The sequence below is a fragment of the Neolamprologus brichardi genome, chromosome 17 (assembly GCF_056152115.1).
Source record: "Neolamprologus brichardi isolate AB-2024 chromosome 17, ASM5615211v1, whole genome shotgun sequence".
NCBI classification, from domain to species: Eukaryota; Metazoa; Chordata; class Actinopteri; order Cichliformes; family Cichlidae; genus Neolamprologus; species Neolamprologus brichardi.
Window position 1 is genome coordinate 22841552 of NC_142120.1, and position 18884 is coordinate 22860435.

Genomic DNA, 18884 nt, shown 5'->3' on the forward strand with positions numbered 1-18884 from the left:
GCTGCATCATTTCTGTCTCCATCAGGCCCGAGTCATCCCCAACAACGACAAGAACCGAACCTACTCTGTGGTCTACCTGCCCAAAGTGGAGGGGCTTCATAAAGTAAGAAGCTCGCACTGTACAGCTGAAAGAAGTACAGTGGTTCTTATGTTATTGATCAGAAATACAGGGCCATGATTCCCAACGTTCTTCATCTGATGGACCTGCACAGCCTATAACATGGACCCAGAACCCTTCATGTTTGAAAGGGAACCCATTTAAATTGGACAAGGATGACTTTACCATTTAAGATAAGATAAATACAAATACAAATAAATGTCATCATCCACAATCGTTAGCATAACTGTTCATTGACTCATCAATAACTGCATTCTCTTTCACCATTAATTATCACTTTTAATCATGTATGCATATCTATTTGCTACCATTTATCAGTTCCTTTTAACTTTAACTGGTGATGTCTGCTCAATTTTGGTCTCTGTAATTTTTTTAATGTTTATGTTTGAGCTAATCTTTCTGCAGAAGAACTCCCTGTGATGCTTATACCCCTGATTGGGGAATACTGAACCAATGACATGTATAACTCACATGGATCATGTGTGGATAAAGGAGCTGTTTCTTGTGTTGTCCTTTTGACAGGGTCTGAATGTTTTCTGGTTCCTTAGTCTTAGCTTTTGTTTAGTTCATGGAAACACAAATTTATGTTTGTGAACCTAACAGGCCTTTGCGGTCCTCTTCCACTCAGGTAAAGGTGTTGTTTGCTGGTCAGGACATCGACAGAAGCCCCTTCATTGTAAATGTTTCAAAAGCCATGGGCGACCCAACCAGAGTTCAGGCCCGCGGGCTGGGACTGCAGCCAACGGGAAATGTGGCCAACAAACCTACATACTTTGATATTTACACTGCAGGTAAGTCTCATTGTATTGTTAGTTTGTCTGAGCTACATTCCCTTAATAAAAGAAAACTGATGAAAAGTTTTTCTTCCATCATTACTCTTGAAAGAACAAATTAAAACCAAAATTATGCACAAAAACATTTTGCGGTCTCTCAGAGGGACTCTGACTCCATATTTCCATTAGCTCTGGGTATCCACTGCTTATTTCCTGCAGATGACCTTCATTGTCTGATACTGTTCCAGTGACAGTCACATTCCTCCTCCATTGTTTAAAGGTCTTGTCATTCTCTGTCCGTACACCAGGAGCGGGTGCTGGAGATGTGGGCGTCATCATTGTGGACTCAAATGGCCGCAGGGATACAGTGGAGATTGTCCTGGAGAACAGAGGCGACAGTGTATTTCGGTGCACCTATGTCCCTGTCCTGGAGGGACCTCACGTCGTCTGTGTGACTTTTGCTGGGCAGCAGATTCCCAGAAGTCCTTTCACTGTCCACATCTCCGAAGGTGGGCTTCTAACATTTACTTTATGTCTACAACACTACAAACTGACCTTTCTAACTCTTTCCTGCATTCTAGGTACTAGGCAGTTCCTTCAGTGATTTAAAATGAAAGCCAGAATTTTGTCCTAAAGCATGTCCTATCTTATATGTAATTCTTTAAATTTGCAGATATATTTTTATTTCATTCATTTAATATAGTCAACTTAAATATTTACAATATTTATTTTAAACATTTAACTGACCCTGCCTCTTATTGTAATACATTCACCAGCACAGATCTCTGATCAGCATGCGTGTAACATTAAACTTCGATGGATTTTGTAACAGGAACCTTTGGTATCGTCCAAGTCCAGGTCTTCTGAGATTGTCTGTGCTGCCTTTATGGTTCACTCTATGGACATTCATGTTTTTAGGCTATGGTGTTTGATCACCCCCGGTTTGCTGGAACAGGATGTGGATATTTATATGGACTGGATTATGTCTGACTTGGCTGTTCTTGATCTGGGATTTGGCTACTTTTGGTTAGGACTTGTAAGTCATGTTTGGAGCGTTCCTAATTTGTCTTAACTTGGAGCCTAAATTTATTTAGGTATTATTGGCAACTTGGTCTTGTCTTGTAATTTGTTGCAGAAGTAGCCTTGGGATGTCATGTTGGATTAAACTAATTTGGAATTAGATTAGGCTTTTTTTTTTTCAATATTGAATTTAAGAATCACCTGTGATTTCCAAGGATTTAAGATATAAATCAGGACCGTGTTGATCCGGGACACTGGGTTTGGGAATAGCTTACCTTAATTTGAAGTCTAACTTGACTTATCTTTGAAAATGGGACTAGCCTGATTCAACTGACTTGAGAAAATTCCAGTGACTTGAGACTAACTTTGCAGAATTAATGCAGAATTAAACTTTATCCCAACTGTCTAAGGGTTTGATTTATGTTGGTTAGGTGGTTAGGTCTGGGGTAGTTTGTTTTAGGTTGACTGGATTTCCTATGTTTTATTTAGCGTTGGTTCGTTGGTTGTGTTTGGTTTGTTTTAGTTTTGTTTGGATTGATTTGGCTGGTTTGCTTTATTTTAGTTCATTTGGGTTGGGTTGATTTGGTTGAATTTGGAGAGTTCGTCTTGCTTTGGTGACGCTGCCCTTTAACCGATCTGGGTTCTGTCCTCCTTGTGCCGATGTACAAATGCATCATACTGTTATTCCCTCCTTCAGTTTCACAGAGTGTCCCTCCTCCTGGCTCTCCAGTGCAGATTGTACCTCAGTCCATACGCACCCCACCTACTGACAAGACCAGGAGAGCTCCTCCTCCAACACCACCCAAACCCAGGCGACCAAGTTAGTACAGGCCATTGACAGGATGCAACTGGAGCCTGCCTGAGCTAGCCTGGTCTTTTCAACTCAAACTGTCTTCACTTTGGCCCCATATGGATGGGGGTTCCCTGCCTTACAGCATGTCCTGGCACTGCTTCATCCTGAGCAGCTTGTTCTTTTTCTACATCTCAGAAACTGAATGTGGTAGTCTAAAGCCCTTTTTGAATGGCATCAGAAATAATTAGGAATTATTTAAGTTCATCATTATTTTATCATTATTATTTTATTACACTTTATTTCTGTAGAAATTCAAGCTTTAATAATTTACATTTGGGTTGGTTGTGGTGTTCTGGGATGCATTTTGTCAAAACTATCTATCCTGAGAACATGTTGTTAGGTCAGTAGGTTGATAAAAGCAGCAAAGAAAGCAATTCCAAGTAACTCAAAGTGCCTCGTGCAATGAGAATTTTGGAGCCAAGCTATTTACTGCTCAGTTTCTTGGGTTTTTTTTTTTTTCTTGTTTTTTGTTTTAGCTCCATTGCCCACAGATTCAACTTTTGTGTCAGCAAAAATCCAGAATATTCTCCTGAGTGGGTTAGTATGTGTGGTGGGTCACTTCTTGTAAACATTTGGAGACTTTTGTTTGGTTTAGATGGTTAACAAAAAACTCTACAAGAACCGTTGAGGGCTGGAAAATGACACCGACAAAGTAGCCCAAGAACAGCTCAGATTTTCTTGGTATCACTATTAATTTTAAGAAATTTTGTAGAATTGAACAGGGTTCAACTGTATAAGGAGGTATTAAGAAAAAGTGTGTTATGAAAAAGATCAAAATCTGGGTTGTTTTATTGGTTTGAATCTGTAATTTGAATTTGAAGTGTTAATAACATCTTAGCAAAACAACAAAATTAACCACTTTAAAATAAAGTGGTTAGCAAGTGACTTTACATAATTATATATAATCAGAGAAGAGGCTTAAATGCCCGAGTGATCTTCTACTTGCTCCTCCCCAACATCATCATCAACCCTGCCTGTTCTTCCTCACGTCGCCTTTAGTAACTCTTCCTTCTGCAGCTAACCGACGCTCTATCCTCTGAGTGCATCGTGTTCTCAAATCTGATGCTTCAAACTTAAGTTTAAGTTTAAAGAACATGTCGGTCTATAGCAAGTTTTTCCTTCTGTTTGCTATTACGTTTGTGTGCATTTTGTATTTTTCTTGAATCTGCAGCTCTGAATTCTGATTTCATCACGTCTTCCTCTTTGCTGCTTTTCCCTTTCAGCCTCAGCAAACTGCTTTTTATGGCGCTGATAAGCTGACTAACGAGAAACTCGTGCTGCTCTGTGTGTGTGTGTGTGTGTGTGTGTGTTGTTAGTATATTTTAGTTAGAATCACACAGTAATCATTTGAGTTTAATCAGCTGTGCACTGATCAGTTTGAGAGAGTAAATGAGTAACCTGTGAGATTAACTATTAATTTCTGAGACCAAATTAACTCCAACTCAGCCCTCCATTTGAAGCTTCATAGCTCCTCCATGATAGCAGCCGACTTTATGGCTTCAGCTGGAGGAGGCAGCTGGACAGATAAGACAGATCCTGATGATTCTCCAGGAGGTTCAGTGTAGGATTACATAGGAAGTATGAAACAGGCTCTGTGTGTTTGTGTGAGTTTCATTATCATTTGAGCGTCGTTTCCCAGTCTAACCTCCATCTGACTGGTCCTCACAGCCTGTAACCCAAACGCCTGCAGAGCATCTGGCAGAGGTCTGCAGCCGAAGGGTCTGAGAGTGAAAGAATTGGCAGATTTCAGAGTTTACACCAAAGGAGCCGGCAGCGGGGAGCTCAAAGTCACCGTAAAAGGACCAAGTAAGACAGCAAGACTCACCAACCCACGAGATTCACCAACTGGAGCTAAAATCCCTTTTAGGAAACACATTTAAACACAAAACTGAAGAGAACCCCTCTTATTTTTGGTTAGATCACATCATTTTAATACAGAACACTGACTATAGCTGATATTTGTGAGATTTGTAATGATGGATTCAGCACAGTCAGACCTTTCCAGAATATCCAAAAAGAGGTTTCTCCTGTGTATGTACATTTGTGAGTGTGTTTTACAAAATGTTTTTATTTTTGGTAATTGGCTTTATTTTCATTTGAAATTTAGCTCAGTAAAGGTGGACTGATTGTGGATTATGTTTATTTTTAATATAGAAGGCCTGGAGGAGTCTGTGAATGTGCTTGAGATGGAAAATGGCCTGTATGAGTGTAATTATTACCCCGTCATGGCAGGAAAGTACATCGTAACTGTCACTTGGGGCGGACACAGCATCCCTCGCAGGTGAGGTTGATGGAGTGATTATACATATTATTACAGTTTGGGGAGTTAACAGTGTTTCTTACAGCTGTGCATTATGTCACATATAGTAACAAATGCATGCATTTTAATCATTTGATCATGTGATGCCATATAAAACTAAAGATATTGAGGATCCAAGATTGAACCCTGAGGTACTCCAGTGACTTGTGTGCATGTATGAAAACATGTTTTTTATCTGAAGTAAAGATAAAAACTAATCAATTTTTTCTGTTTTCCAGCCCATTTGAAGTTTATGTCAGTGAGGAGGCAGGGCTTCAGAAAGTGAGAGCCTGGGGTCCAGGTCTGGAGACCGGTATGGTGGGGAAGAGTGCTGACTTTGTGGTGGAGGCCATTGGAACTGAAGTGGGAACTCTCGGTTAGTTACAATAACATAAAGATGGGACTCAGGAAAACGTTAAGAGCTTAAGGCGCTGACTTATGGTCAAAAGCAATCCACAGTACTTCAACATCTTGTAGAAAAATATTGTTAAATTTAATAAGGATGTAACATTTCTGCTGCATCTATCAAACAAAACGAGACCAATCATATTACAGGAAATCTAACACCTCATATGTTTCAGTAAACAGCTACCAAACAGAACTCGACATCTTTTATTTGCTTAAGTGGTCATGGAATAACAACCTGCAGACCTACTCCTTATCAACAGTCTGGTTACTTTTGAGCATCTGAAAACAGGGCATTGTGTGTAAGATGTTTGCCACTGTCCAAAAGCCTCTGGATCTGATGGTATATACTGCTATTTCTGTGAATATTTGTGTGTCATGTAAAGTATTGAACTCCATGGGCAGATCCCATTGTTTTCACATTCATCACTGATAGGCAGTGTTTAAATAACAGCGTCTATGTGTAGGTTTCTCTATCGAGGGGCCCTCCCAGGCTAAGATTGAGTGTGATGATAAAGGCGATGGATCGTGTGATGTTCGATACTGGCCGACTGAACCAGGCGACTATGCGGTCCATGTTATTTGTGATGACGAGGACATCAAGGACAGTCCCTTCATGGCCCACATCCTCCCTGCTGCCAGTGCCATCTTCCCTGAGAAGGTCAGATCAGAGCCTTGTTGAGTTTCAAACATTTTTCTGCATGTTTAATTTTTAAACATGTGATGTGTTTACTTCCTCAGGTGAAATGTTACGGTCCAGGTCTGGAGCCTTTGGGCTGCATTGTTAACAAACCTGCTGATTTCACCATTGATACCCATGGAGCTGGCAGAGGAGAGCTGAAGCTCTATGCTCAGGTGAGGATTCAGAGGCAGCCTCTCCGTAATGTTTTAATAACACATTAACATCTTTTCAAAATCACACCAGTGTAAATCTGTTTGTGTTGTAGGATTCAGATGGTTTCCCCATTGACGTCCAGATCACAGATAATGGAGATAGCACCTACTTCTGTGTTTACATTCCCACAAAACCCATCAAACACACCATTATCGTCACCTGGGGTGAAGTCAACGTCCCCAACAGCCCATTCAGGGTATAAAACCAACACCAAATATAGTCTCACATTAAAGTCACTGAAGTATATCCTTTAAATCTGTTAATCCCACTCACAATGTCTGCAGTTTGTTGCAGTGTAAACTGGTCAATCATTAACACGAACATACAAATACCTTGCTCTTTGAATTATTATGTGAGATTAGTTTTAGCTTTGTTTTTTGTTAGTAATCAGTAAAACATTAAATGGAAAAAACTAAATTAACCCTTAACTTAAGCAGATGTCTGCTAAACACTATTTTTATTGGTTGAAGGACAAAATGCTGTCATGTAAATACAGAACTTTAGGGGACCCATAATAGAGCCTTGAGGTACTCCAGTGGCTGCAGTGTTTTAATAATAGTGTGTCGAGAGCTCAGTGTATCACCTCAAATGTTTCTTAGCAGAAAAAGATGAGTTTAAGTTTCCTTAAACGCATGGATGTTTATATTCCATGATTTATTCCATATTTCAGCTTTTGCATTTATTTGTTAGAGTCTAGATAGAAGCCAGGTTTATTGTTGCCAACAATGATGGTGATGTTGTGAATAAGGTGACTATCGGAGAGGGCAGCCATCCAGAGAATGTGAAAGTTTACGGTCCAGGTGTGGAGAAGACAGGACTGAAGGCCAACGAGCCGACTTACTTCACTGTGGACTGCAGTGAAGCCGGACAGGGTGAGACCTGTTTCATGTCTAATGTCCTCTTTTCATGTCCCGCCACCACAATGCACGACACATAGGAGATTGTTTTGTCTTTCTGATCGTTGAGCTTGATCTCCAATGAATGACTTTAACTCAGATTCAGACCAGCTGTGCAGCACACAAACATGCTGTAATGCCAAGTTTTGTTTTTATGAGTATAATTAGAAAGAAATTAAATAGTACAGGAATACATGATGCTACATGATGTTTGAATATTACTGCAGAAATAACCTCGAATCTCTGTAATAGAGTTAATTATTATTTCCCTGCAGGTGATGTCAGCATTGGCATCAAGTGCGCTCCAGGTGTAGTCGGACCTGCCGAGGCTGACATCGACTTTGACATCATCAAGAACGACAACGACACATTCACAGTGAAGTACATGCCTCCGGGTCCTGGACAGTACACCATCATGGTGCTGTTCGCTGATCAGGTAAATGAGGGGTCAACAGTTGGATCAAATCTTAAATGCACATCTATGTTAAAACTGAATTTAAAAAAAACATCTCACACTTATTGTGTAAAACAGGAAATCCCTATTAGCCCCTTCAGAATAAAGGTGGATCCTTCCCATGATGCAGCCAAAGTCAGGGCAGAGGGACCTGGACTCAACAGGACAGGTGAGCTGGGTTTTATCACATTTGTGATCAATACAACACAAAAATCAGATACAAAACTGTGGAAGTGTTACTAATCACGTCACACATACAGGGGTCCACGAAGAGACCTGGTAATTAGTAAACCAGAGCTCAGACTTCTTGGATGGTCTCTTAGTACAGTAATCACACAGCAGCCATTTTATTGGTTGGATGATGTCATATAACCCAGACCAGAAGCTGCTGCTGGCCTTCTACTGCTCCTCAGTGGAGAGCGTGCTCTCTTCCACCCTGGTATGCAGGGGCCACAACTGAGTACAGGAAGGCTGCGCAGAGGGTAATTAACACCACCTAAAAAGTCACTGGCTGCCCCTACCCCTGTCCACCCATCCACAAATCTAAACAATGGTCTGAATAACCCTCATCACTCAGGCCACTCACACACAGACTCTGTTCAGACCAAGTCTTTTTGCACTACTTCCAAGCACTTTGTTCTCTAATTTGTGCCTTTCTCTTATTTTATATATTACCCTCTTGATTGTATATATTTTTCTGTTTTCTATTGATTCCAGCTGCCTACTATTTATAACTTATTCTGGCACAACTAGGGTGGAGCACCCACAGTTTTGATTTATATGTACAATGACAATAAAGGGCTATTCTATTCTATTCTTCTAAAAATACAAACTTTAAATAATCTAAAGAGACTGTATCAGACTATAAACATCTATATCTGTTGTAAAGTTGGACATTTTAATCTTTAATTAGTCTGTTAGGACTGGCTCACTGCTGGGGCCCTTGTTCCCATCAGGGGAACAGCAGGTTTTAGCTTGTTATCTGTATTAAATTAGATAAAGTAAAATTTTATTTATATAGCACCTTTCTAGACAGAGAATCACAAAGTGCTGCACATAGAAGAACCTTATTAATAAAGTTTCTGTCTGAACTTTGCAGGGGTGGAGGTGGGTAAGCCCACCCACTTCACCATTTATACAAAGGGAGCTGGTAAAGCCAAACCTGAGGTCCACTTCACCGGAGCAGCTAAAGGTGATGCCGTCCGAGACTTTGAGATCATCGACAACCATGACTACTCATACACTGTCCGCTACACGGCGGTGCAGCAGGTAGCACACCAACTTCACATGTGTGATGGATTACCTGTGAGGTGACTGATGGACATAAGTTAAGCACTGCTTGTGTTTCTCTCAGGGGAGCATGTCCATCATTGTGTGTCATGGAGGAGACCCCATCCCAAAAAGTCCATTCACCATCATTGTGGCCCCCCCACTGGACCTCAACAAGGTCAAAGTTCAGGGACTGAACAACAGTAAGTCTGTGAGGAAAAAAATGGAACATTTATCATACAGAAGCAAAGTGCTTCCATATGGAGCCCTGATCAGGTTTCATGACGCAGCAGATGAAGCACAGAATGCGTGTTTCCAGCTAAATTCCTGGAATCATTCATCACAAATTCCTAAATACAAGCTGCTGTTTAGCTTTAGATTACAGGATATTTCCATAGAGAGTCCTGCACAGTTTGGTACTAATTATAATAAGTGAGGTGGAGAGTAAATGATGGATTAGATGAGTAAACAAAAGAATCCAGGAGTTCCTCTGAAAGACAATCACAACCCCTTCATGGGGATCCTTAATGACTCTGAGCTGCTGTTCATTCAAGCTCTGTTTCATTAAATTTAATCTAACTGATGTGTAATTCTGATCTGCAGTGGAAATTTCTCTTCTTTCTGAATCATTTAACATAAAACAAGCTTGAACTGCTTAGACCGCTTTTCCATTTCGTTTATAATCAGTATCAAAGGATTCCAACAGAAATATCCCTTAATGTGCAGCCGAACACACGCCAGCATTTCCAAAAAAAATAGCTTTTCATCTTCACGTCTAAAGCTGCATCCACACAGGAAAAAATTCACATGATGACAGGAAAATCAATGACATTCAATGATCTCATGCTTGACATGGGTGGGTCCTAACATAAACGTTTCTTAACTTTAAGGAGAGCAATTAAAGTGATTGCTAATTAGCTCAGGATACTGGTGAATGACATATGACTAGCTAGTAAATACATTAGAATGTTACCTAGGTAACTGGAGCCTGGTAGCGACCAACCATCAGGTTGAAAGCGATGCACAGTGAGTGAATTGTCCTCTGTGTGGGTACAGCTTAAAAAGATGTTCAGACTTCACTGTTATCAACATCCTAAACCCCAAACCCCTGTTCCTGCTGACCATCCTGCTGTTTCTGTGCACTAATCAGAAGTAGATGTTGGGAAGGATCAGGAGTTCTCCATCTGTACTCAAGGTGCTGGAGGTCAGGGCAAACTAGACGTGAAAATCACCTCCCCTTCTCGTCGACCAATCCCCTGCAAGGTAGAATCGGGCACAGCTAATGAGGTTCATACAGTGAAGTACATTCCTCCTGAGGAAGGACCATACAGAGTGGACATCAGCTACGATGGGAACCCTGTCCCGGGAAGTCCATTCACTGTGGAGGGCCTCATGCCCCCTGATCCTTCAAAGGTGAGTTAAAATCACAACAACCCACACTGATAGAATTTTAATATTTGTCAGAATAAGTAAAGACATGTGGTTATCCTAATTGGGCTTTCATCAAGTCAGCAAAGATGCACAGAAAAAAGTATCAGACACCAACTAGGAAGGATCAGAAAGGCAAACGCAACAATATTGTCATTCCCTGTGTAGCCATTTTTTGGGAAAAACTCAGGAGAGTTTTCTCCAAGGATGACATCCCAGTGTACTTCAGACCCACTCACTTAGACAAAAACTGATTCATCCCAAAGACAAAACTCCTAAACACAAACTTAACAACAGAGTGCATGCTGTACAGTGTAGCAAGGAATCCCCAGACCTCTACACAGCCACTTCATAAACACATGGCACAACATAGAAGAGCCACTTCCATGGGACAAGACTCAGCTGTCCATCTGCATCTAAAGGACAAAGATGCCAATGTTCACATTTTGGAAGGGGAAGACAGATGGTTTGAAAGAGGAGTGAAAGAAGCCATCTATGTCCACTGTGAACGACCATCTTTGAACAGAGGCAGTGGTTTACAACACCAATTATCTACTATCTATAATCCAGTTTTGAGATCCCTTCCCAGACGCCTTAATGCCCACTCACATCCTGGGCAATTTGACCTCAGTAAATCACATGATAGGGAGGGGCTAGGTTTCACAATGGCTTGGCTGATTGTGACCCACACCCATTTTCACACCTTGGCTCATGTGATTAGGTAGAGGATCATTAAGGAGGTCCATGACCCTCATGGGGACAAACGCATAGGGCTTAAAATCTGGGACTCTCCACCAGTTGCTCTTAGAACTGATGAAGCTTCTCGGATGAGAGGTCAGACGTCTTCAAGGAAACTTAAAGAAGTCCAGACACTTTTCTTTCCAAGCTCCTTAGACTACAATAACTTGTATGACTGAGAACCTTCACAGATTTGTATTCAAAGATTTTCAAGCAATTTATCTTTAATCGCTCACTAAGTTCCTGCATGTCATTGAATAAAATAATTATTTGATCCCCAAGCAAATATGACTTAGTACTTGGTTCAGAAATCGTTGTGTAAATCTTTACTTGTGTGAATGTTTTTCAGGCCTACCAGTTTAGTAATCCATGGATGTTCAGTCAATCATCTGTGCTGATTCTGGTGCAGACCTCAGAATTAAAGCTAATGTCTTCTGCTAACCAGCATTAATAAGTATTCCTTGTGTCTCTTCTGGTTTTTTTCATTTACTTTCCAGGTGCGAGCCTACGGTCCAGGCCTTCAGGGTGGTGTGGTAGGCAAACCAGCCCCCTTTGCCATTGACACAAAGGGCGCTGGTACTGGTGGTCTGGGTCTGACGGTGGAGGGGCCGTGTGAGGCCAAGATTGAATGCCAAGACAATGGTGATGGATCCTGCTCTGTGTCCTACCTGCCGACTGAGCCTGGTGAATACGCCATCAACATCCTGTTTGCAGACCAGCACATCCCCGGTTCCCCCTTCAAGGCTGTGGTCCAGTCAGTGTTTGACCCCAGCAAGGTGACAGCCAGCGGCCCCGGGCTGGAGCAAGGCAAGGTCAACGAGGCTGGAACCTTCACGGTGGACTGCTCCAAAGCCGGAGAGGATGAGCTCACCATCGAGATCATCTCTGACTCTGGGGCCAAAGCTGAAGTTCACATTCAGAACAACAGTGATGGGACCTACTCCATCACATATATACCCCAGTGCCACGGCATGTACACCATCACCATTAAATATGGAGGACACATGGTGCCAAAGTTCCCCATTCGCTTGCAGGTGGACCCAGCTGTTGACACCAGTGGAGTGAAGGTCTATGGACCAGGAGTGGAACCCAGAGGTGAGCACTTAAAGATTTTTTAATGCCCAGTTAAAAGAAGGATGTCTGAGGTTTGTATACTTTAATCAAACACAAATGTAAAACAATATCTGGTCATCAAATTTGCTCATCGATTTTGTGCTCTAAACACGACAGAAAACTCAGTAGATTTTGCACACGTGTGAGAAGCTGTGAAAATGTACTGATTTTATTAGCTGTGAACATGCAGGGGTGCAAAATGCTTCCACAAAACCCCCTGCAAAATTTTAGTGATGTAATTCCACTGCCATGTATGTGTATAAAATATGATACACGCACCTGATATAAAAACATGTCCAGAAATGCCCCTGACCCTAACAGGACGTCTGCCACTAAAGATGCAGGGGTTTTGGCTCCTCTATGTTATGGGGTACACATTACCTTCTATTTTCCTTAATAAACCATAGGAGAGCCTTTAACTTGTTCTCAGCCCTAATTAGCCTATCCGTCTCCTCAGTGATTAGAGTTTCCAAACTCACTGCTGTTCTGAGGTCTGTTTTTATGACGACAGGACTGTTTCCAGTGTGATCTGGTTTAGGCTCAGCTCTCTGTGGTTGGTTCATTGGCCTCCTGGACGCCACCAGACTCCATTATCACAATTAATAAACTCCCAACAGCACATTTAGTTTGTATGTTGTTCTTTTTTTTAATTATTACGTTTTTCTTTCCGTATTTCGATTGCAGTCTTTATTAAATTGAGATTAAAGTAAAACCAATAAAAGAGCACTGAAGTCATAAAGTCTTATGATGAGAACAAATGGGAGAAGTTGCTGAATGCTCACGTTACTAATTTAATCAATAAACAAAGAGCAAAGAAGAAATGAGTGCTTGTTGCATTACTCTGATGGATTTATCCTGAAACAACCTTTGGTCCTGATCTAAGTCATGCTGTGAAAGTTAAAATATGAGGCTGGAAAGTGATAGAACGTCATACCTCTAACAGAGCCACGGCATCCAAAATGAACTTGTTGTTCTATTCAATCAGACCTGAAAGCAGCGACTGAGAAAGAGTTTGCTGAGCTCAGAGACTTTTATCCAATCAGACTTCACTGGAGTCGCCCCAGCTGGAAATGACAGAAAATGCAGCACTAGAAGCTAAAGTCCATCTTTTGTAATAACGATGATCTGTGTTAATGATACACGTTTTCTATCATGTTTTTTTTTTAAATTTATGTGACTGGAACCAAAAACATATAAATTAAGTGATTAATTTGGCTGATTGTTTTTAGACTGAACATGAATTCTGTAGCACTTTAAATATTCTGTTCAGTATGACTGTATTCAGTGAAATATTTCAAATATTTTACTGTCTTTGGATATGATTATAAGTGATGAGTCGTTCTCTGCATCTTGATAAAAATGGGATGTTATATTTCATGGAGACATTGACTAACATTCTTCTCTACTTTTTTGTCTTCGTGCTGCTTTGCTCTCTGCAGGCGTCCTGAGGGAAGTAACCACTCATTTCATCGTGGACGCTCGAGCTCACTACAAGAGCGGTGGCAGCCATATCAAAACCTCGATCTCAAATCCGTCAGGCGCCAACACAGACTCCTACGTCACCGACAAGGGAGATGGGACATACAAAGTCGAGTACACACCGTACGAGGACGGTAAGCCTGAGACCTTCCTCCTGGCGCTGTGTGTTGTTTGTGAGCCTGGCTGCAGATCGTCAGCAGAGACAGAGGACGGGCAGGACGACCGTTTGCTGCTGGTTTGTGGGTGTTTTTCCACTGCAACACCTCCTAATTGTGAAATAAAATTCCATTTGGCTTTCATAAGGCTTGTTTTCCCTCGCCAGCCATGAAGGACTGTTGGCTGAACTGCGGTCGGTCTGTGTACGGAGGGGTCAGCAGCAATCAACATCCAGGGCATAATTACCATTCCAGAGCAAATATATCTGATTTAATATTTAAGTGCCTAAAGCTCAGACAAATATCTGCTGCTCAAAGCTTAACCCTGCATGTGCTACTGTTATAGTCAGTTATGATAATGTACTGAACATCAGTTACAATGATTGGATTCTGGTCCTTTAACCTCTCAGTGAGGAGCGGGTTTGGACCAAGGGTATTTATAGATGCAGTCTGTCTGCGCTCAGCAGATGGTTTTCCACTGATAGTGAAGTGTGACGTGTTAGAGTCCATTGCATTGTGGGAAAGAAATACTCAGTCAGACTGGAATTTTAATGGAAGGTGATTCTTTGTCTGGTTTACTCCCACTCTGCCTGAGAGGTTGCTGGTTAAAAACTGAACCGTTGATTAAAAAAATGAGTGACCATTAAATGTTTGGGTTCCTTTGAAACAACACACTCAACAGCTGAAGACGGATAAATAAATAAATGTGTAAAAAGCATTTAATTTGTATTTCTTCATATACAAATTTAAGAGAACAAACAAATTACAGAGCAATGAGGAGGTTACTCAGTGAAAAAACTATATCAACTTATTGTAGATACTGACATCTACACACCAGATCACTGCAGAATGGTTTCACCCACATTATCTTGACTCAATCCATTAAAATACTCACTTTTATAACTGGACTCTTGTTTGCTGAAGGTTTACATCTGATTGAAGTTCTTTTGGATGACGTCTCGGTGCCAAAGAGTCCGTTCAGGGTGTCCGTGAGCGAGGGTTGTGATCCCAGTCGAGTCCGAGCCTACGGTCCAGGTTTGGAGGAAGGACTGGTGAACAAACCAAACCGATTCACTGTTGAGACCAGGTATCGTCACTCTGTTTTTAAATCCAGAATAGATTTTGTAGCATCCATAGATCTCTGTTTAAACATCCTAAACTTCCTTTTTGTTTTATGCGTGCCTCAGAGGTGCTGGCACTGGGGGACTTGGCCTGGCCATTGAGGGTCCATCAGAGGCAAAAATGTCATGTAAGGACAACAAAGATGGCAGCTGCAGTGTGGAGTATATCCCCTTCACACCTGGAGAATATGATGTCAATATCACCTTTGGAGGCTTACCGATCCCAGGTGAAGGTCACTTAACCCTGTAGGGTGTGGTTTGGATATAACTGACTCTGCGCTTTTCTAAGGTAAAGATATCTGCAATCAAGAGCATCTATTCCATCACTTGTCTTTCAGGGAGTCCATTCCGGGTCCCAGTGCGAGAGCTGGTCGATCCCAGTATGGTGAGGTGTTCAGGTCCTGGCCTTGGAAGTGGAGTCCGGGCTCATGTTCCTCAGACTTTTACTGTAGACAGCAGCAAGGCAGGGGTGGCTCCCCTGTCAGTTCAGCTATATGGACCAACAGGTAAGATTACAAAGACTTATTAACCTCATAACATTGCCCAGGCCATTGGTAACCAAAAAAGCTGTACCTGCCATACCTTATACCCGTGGGACTTCCAGTCAGACAAACTCATTATCAAGCTCGAGTTAAATCTTTCTTTAGTAGTATTGTCATGAAACTCTCCCAGTAGCTTTAATCAGCTGATATCACCTCATTGTGGCCTTGCCCTGTGCTCTGGTTTGTCTTCAGGTGTAGCTGAGCCACTCAACATCACAGATAATGGTGATGGCACTCACACGGTCAACTATACTCCTGCCAACGATGGCCCGTATACGGTGTGCGTAAAGTATGCCGACCAGGAAGTGCCCCGGAGGTTGGTATTGAAGAGAAGCGTGTACAAGAAAGTTCTGGTCCTTCAGGTTCAGATTTAACCTTTCTAACTGTCTCTTCAGTCCTTTTAAAATCAAGACGTTACCGGCTCATGATGCTAGCAAAGTTCGAGCCAGCGGTCCCGGTCTGAATGCATCTGGGGTTCCAGCCAGCTTGCCAGTGGAGTTTACCATTGATGCCAGAGATGCTGGAGAAGGACTGCTCACCGTCCAGATTCTGGTGAGTCTCCTGTCCTGAAATCATCAATGTGCTACCCGGTCAGTGTTTGGCAGGGAGGTGTCTGTCGTTTCTTGTTGCTCTTCTGTGACCTGTTTCTGACTCACCCCGATTCAAACGCAGACCGGCGGGCTTGTTGCTGTCACTGCAGGGTCCAGACGGCTACAGTCGTGAGGCTTCATTGTTTGTGGAAGACTGGGGCAGGAGGGTGTGGGAGACTCACATAGTAAAGAAAACCATCCCCTTCAGTATTCTTAGGAGAGGCTCTGTAAGCCCTGCACTCTCTCCCTTCACCTCCCTCCCCCTTTACCTGTCTCATGTCCACCCCCAACCCACCTGTTCTCCCCCGCTGACTGCCTCCTCATTGTGTAGCCTTTGGCTGTTTTCACCGCTCTTATATTCTGCATAAGATCTAAAGTGTGAATATTCCCTGTGTAGATCCTGTGACGCTAATAACATCCATGAAACTGATTATTAGTTTCATGGATGTTATTAAAAACTGAGACTCAAAGAAAGAACAGCTGCACATGGTTAAGCTCTTATAATTAACTCCTTAATATGGAATCTTATCTGTTAGTTACACTTAAATGGAAATCTTATAATGGAAGAACTGTAAGGATAAAATAAGAGAGAGAACCAATTTCAGCCCTTTCCCTTAGCAGTTCACATCTGACCTGGCAGATGGTAGGATGTTAGGTAAATGCTCTTAGTTAAAGCCTTTTAAACGAAGCTCGTAGTTTCCTGTGTTAGAGTCCAAGTACTTGAAATATCGCTTTGAATGTTCATCAAATCAACAACAGATTCAAAAAGATTATCTGCTGGAACGTTAGAAGCAAATTTTCATTGGCAGCACTTTGCTTGGCTTCCACCCCTCTGTGGTCTGCACGTGCACTGACTCCATTCAGTTTGTTTAACGAGTTAACAGACATATTTGATTTTGAGTTGTTAACTAACCAGAGTTTTTGGTAAACCTGCTTCCATTCAATGATCCATCCATCTACTTGTCTGACCTGTCATTGCTGCAGTGAATAGTTAGATCCTGTGAGAACACTTGTGGACGTGACAAGCCCACTGCTCTCAAACCATCAGCGGCCATCAGGTCTACGATAGTGTTCATAATGCTGTAGCTGTTAATCTTTCTGATACACACTTTAGTTTTTCACATGGATATAAGCTGTAGATGCCGGCTTTCACACACCAGGGGGCGCTGCTGCGCCTGTTTTTACATTCAACTGCTCATCGCTGACACAATGAAAAGTTTTAGATCCAGAAGTCTGAATTTCATGTTGATTATTTGATCTCTAACATATTTGTTTATCCAGAAAATCTATTTTGTCCTCTTCTTCTGTGCAAGATACAGAAACCGGGTATTACCATTACTGCAATGAGAAGTATATTCTGTGCAGTTCCAGAGCCCTACAGAAGGACCTGCAGCATGCTACTGGTGTGAATGTCTCCAACCAAACAATCCATTGATTGCATTTATGTATCACAAAGATTCCTAAAAATCATCAAAAGAAGTTGGAAATTATCATTGGAGACCAAAACAGTTTCTGTATCAGGTTGTAAAGATGTTTATTTCTAATGTAAGGTTTTAACTGATGCACTGCTGGAGCCTCTGCTGGACATCAGAGGAACTGCAGGTTTGGAGCTCAGTGTCGCTTCCACCCAGCAGTTCAGTTTGTTTGTGTCCACACATGAAGAAATGAGCCTCAGTCTGGTGACCAAGAAGATCTCTGATCTCCGTAAAATAAAATTAATTTGACTTCATATTACTTTTCCCTTTTCTTACTATCGATGGCAGATGGTAGGAGACCAGTGATGGGCAGTGGGACCTTTTTATGTTTTCTATACCCCAAACATGACTAACCTCTTGTCTGTACGCTTCCAGGATCCAGAGGGAAAACCCAAGAAGGCGACCATTCGAGACAACAGAGACGGGACGTACACAGTGTCCTACGTGCCGGACATGGCGGGCCGCTACACCATCACCATCAAATACGGAGGAGATGAGATCCCGTACTCACCTTACCGGATCCACGCCCTGCCCACCGGAGACGCCAGCAAGTGTCTGGTCACAGGTTAGGCTCCACCCATCAGCACTGAAACTTAAACTTAAACGTTATCATTGGAAGCTTAGCAGCATCACTGATTGTAGTTGTTTTCCTACAGTGTCGATTGGAGGACACGGACTCGGTGAGTGGCCTCAACTTTCTTAGACTCACTGAACGCCAACGGATAAACAGCATTTCAGTTTTGCATAAAAAAGCAGCTGCTTATCTAACCAACCAGCAACTACACATATATCCTGAACGGTGGCTATTTAAAATGGACACTGATTCATTGAGTTTAATGTTTTCTCAAAATTTGGTTCTGCGTTGTGACTGGAATCCAGCTCTTTTTTTCCCTTTTTTTTGGGGGGGGGGGGGTAGTTTGCCTAAAAAGGTATAAAGAAGATGGTATAAAGAAGGCCAGAAGATGGGCTGGGAGTTTCTCTGAGCTTTCAGAATGAGTGATGGGAAATGTCATTCGCTAAGCAATGGCTAAAATAAATCCCAGTAAGCGCTGGGAACTGGACATCTGTCAGTGCAGCTTGAAGCTACTTAAAGATGTTTTGGTGTGTAGGGTGGAGAATTAAAAATGCTTGGAGGTCACTGGATAAACTCTGCGGCCTCCAGATGAGACCGAAACTATCTGTGGCATTTCTGCACTCATTTCCTGTCATCTATATTTGACACATGTGTAACTACCCACAATTACTGTCACTGTATTTGTCC

At 42.0% G+C, this 18884-nt stretch overlaps 1 protein-coding gene across 6 annotated transcripts in view; it reads left to right on the plus strand.

Annotated features, from left to right (window-relative positions):
- Window positions 1–18884, plus strand: part of LOC102790410 (filamin-C-like) — a 63740-nt gene that overhangs the window by 23915 nt on the left and 20941 nt on the right. For 3 of the 6 annotated variants that reach the window (XM_087830732.1, XM_087830736.1, XM_087830733.1), the window contains exons 6-30: window positions 26–103; window positions 747–909; window positions 1200–1400; window positions 2609–2731; window positions 4433–4570; window positions 4919–5045; window positions 5303–5439; window positions 5936–6129; window positions 6210–6323; window positions 6416–6559; window positions 7112–7235; window positions 7535–7695; window positions 7792–7882; window positions 8813–8982; window positions 9068–9185; window positions 10133–10395; window positions 11646–12243; window positions 13701–13874; window positions 14820–14982; window positions 15083–15243; window positions 15355–15522; window positions 15751–15874; window positions 15954–16110; window positions 17999–18188; window positions 18280–18303. In XM_087830732.1, coding sequence (XP_087686858.1) covers window positions 26–103; window positions 747–909; window positions 1200–1400; window positions 2609–2731; window positions 4433–4570; window positions 4919–5045; window positions 5303–5439; window positions 5936–6129; window positions 6210–6323; window positions 6416–6559; window positions 7112–7235; window positions 7535–7695; window positions 7792–7882; window positions 8813–8982; window positions 9068–9185; window positions 10133–10395; window positions 11646–12243; window positions 13701–13874; window positions 14820–14982; window positions 15083–15243; window positions 15355–15522; window positions 15751–15874; window positions 15954–16110; window positions 17999–18188; window positions 18280–18303 — 4105 coding nt within the window. Of the gene's footprint in view, window positions 1–25; window positions 104–746; window positions 910–1199; window positions 1401–2608; window positions 2732–4432; window positions 4571–4918; window positions 5046–5302; window positions 5440–5935; window positions 6130–6209; window positions 6324–6415; window positions 6560–7111; window positions 7236–7534; window positions 7696–7791; window positions 7883–8812; window positions 8983–9067; window positions 9186–10132; window positions 10396–11645; window positions 12244–13700; window positions 13875–14819; window positions 14983–15082; window positions 15244–15354; window positions 15523–15750; window positions 15875–15953; window positions 16111–16258; window positions 16376–17998; window positions 18189–18279; window positions 18304–18884 lie in introns of all 6 variants that reach the window. The other 3 variants (XM_087830734.1, XM_087830735.1, XM_087830737.1) reach the window with 2 other exon arrangements.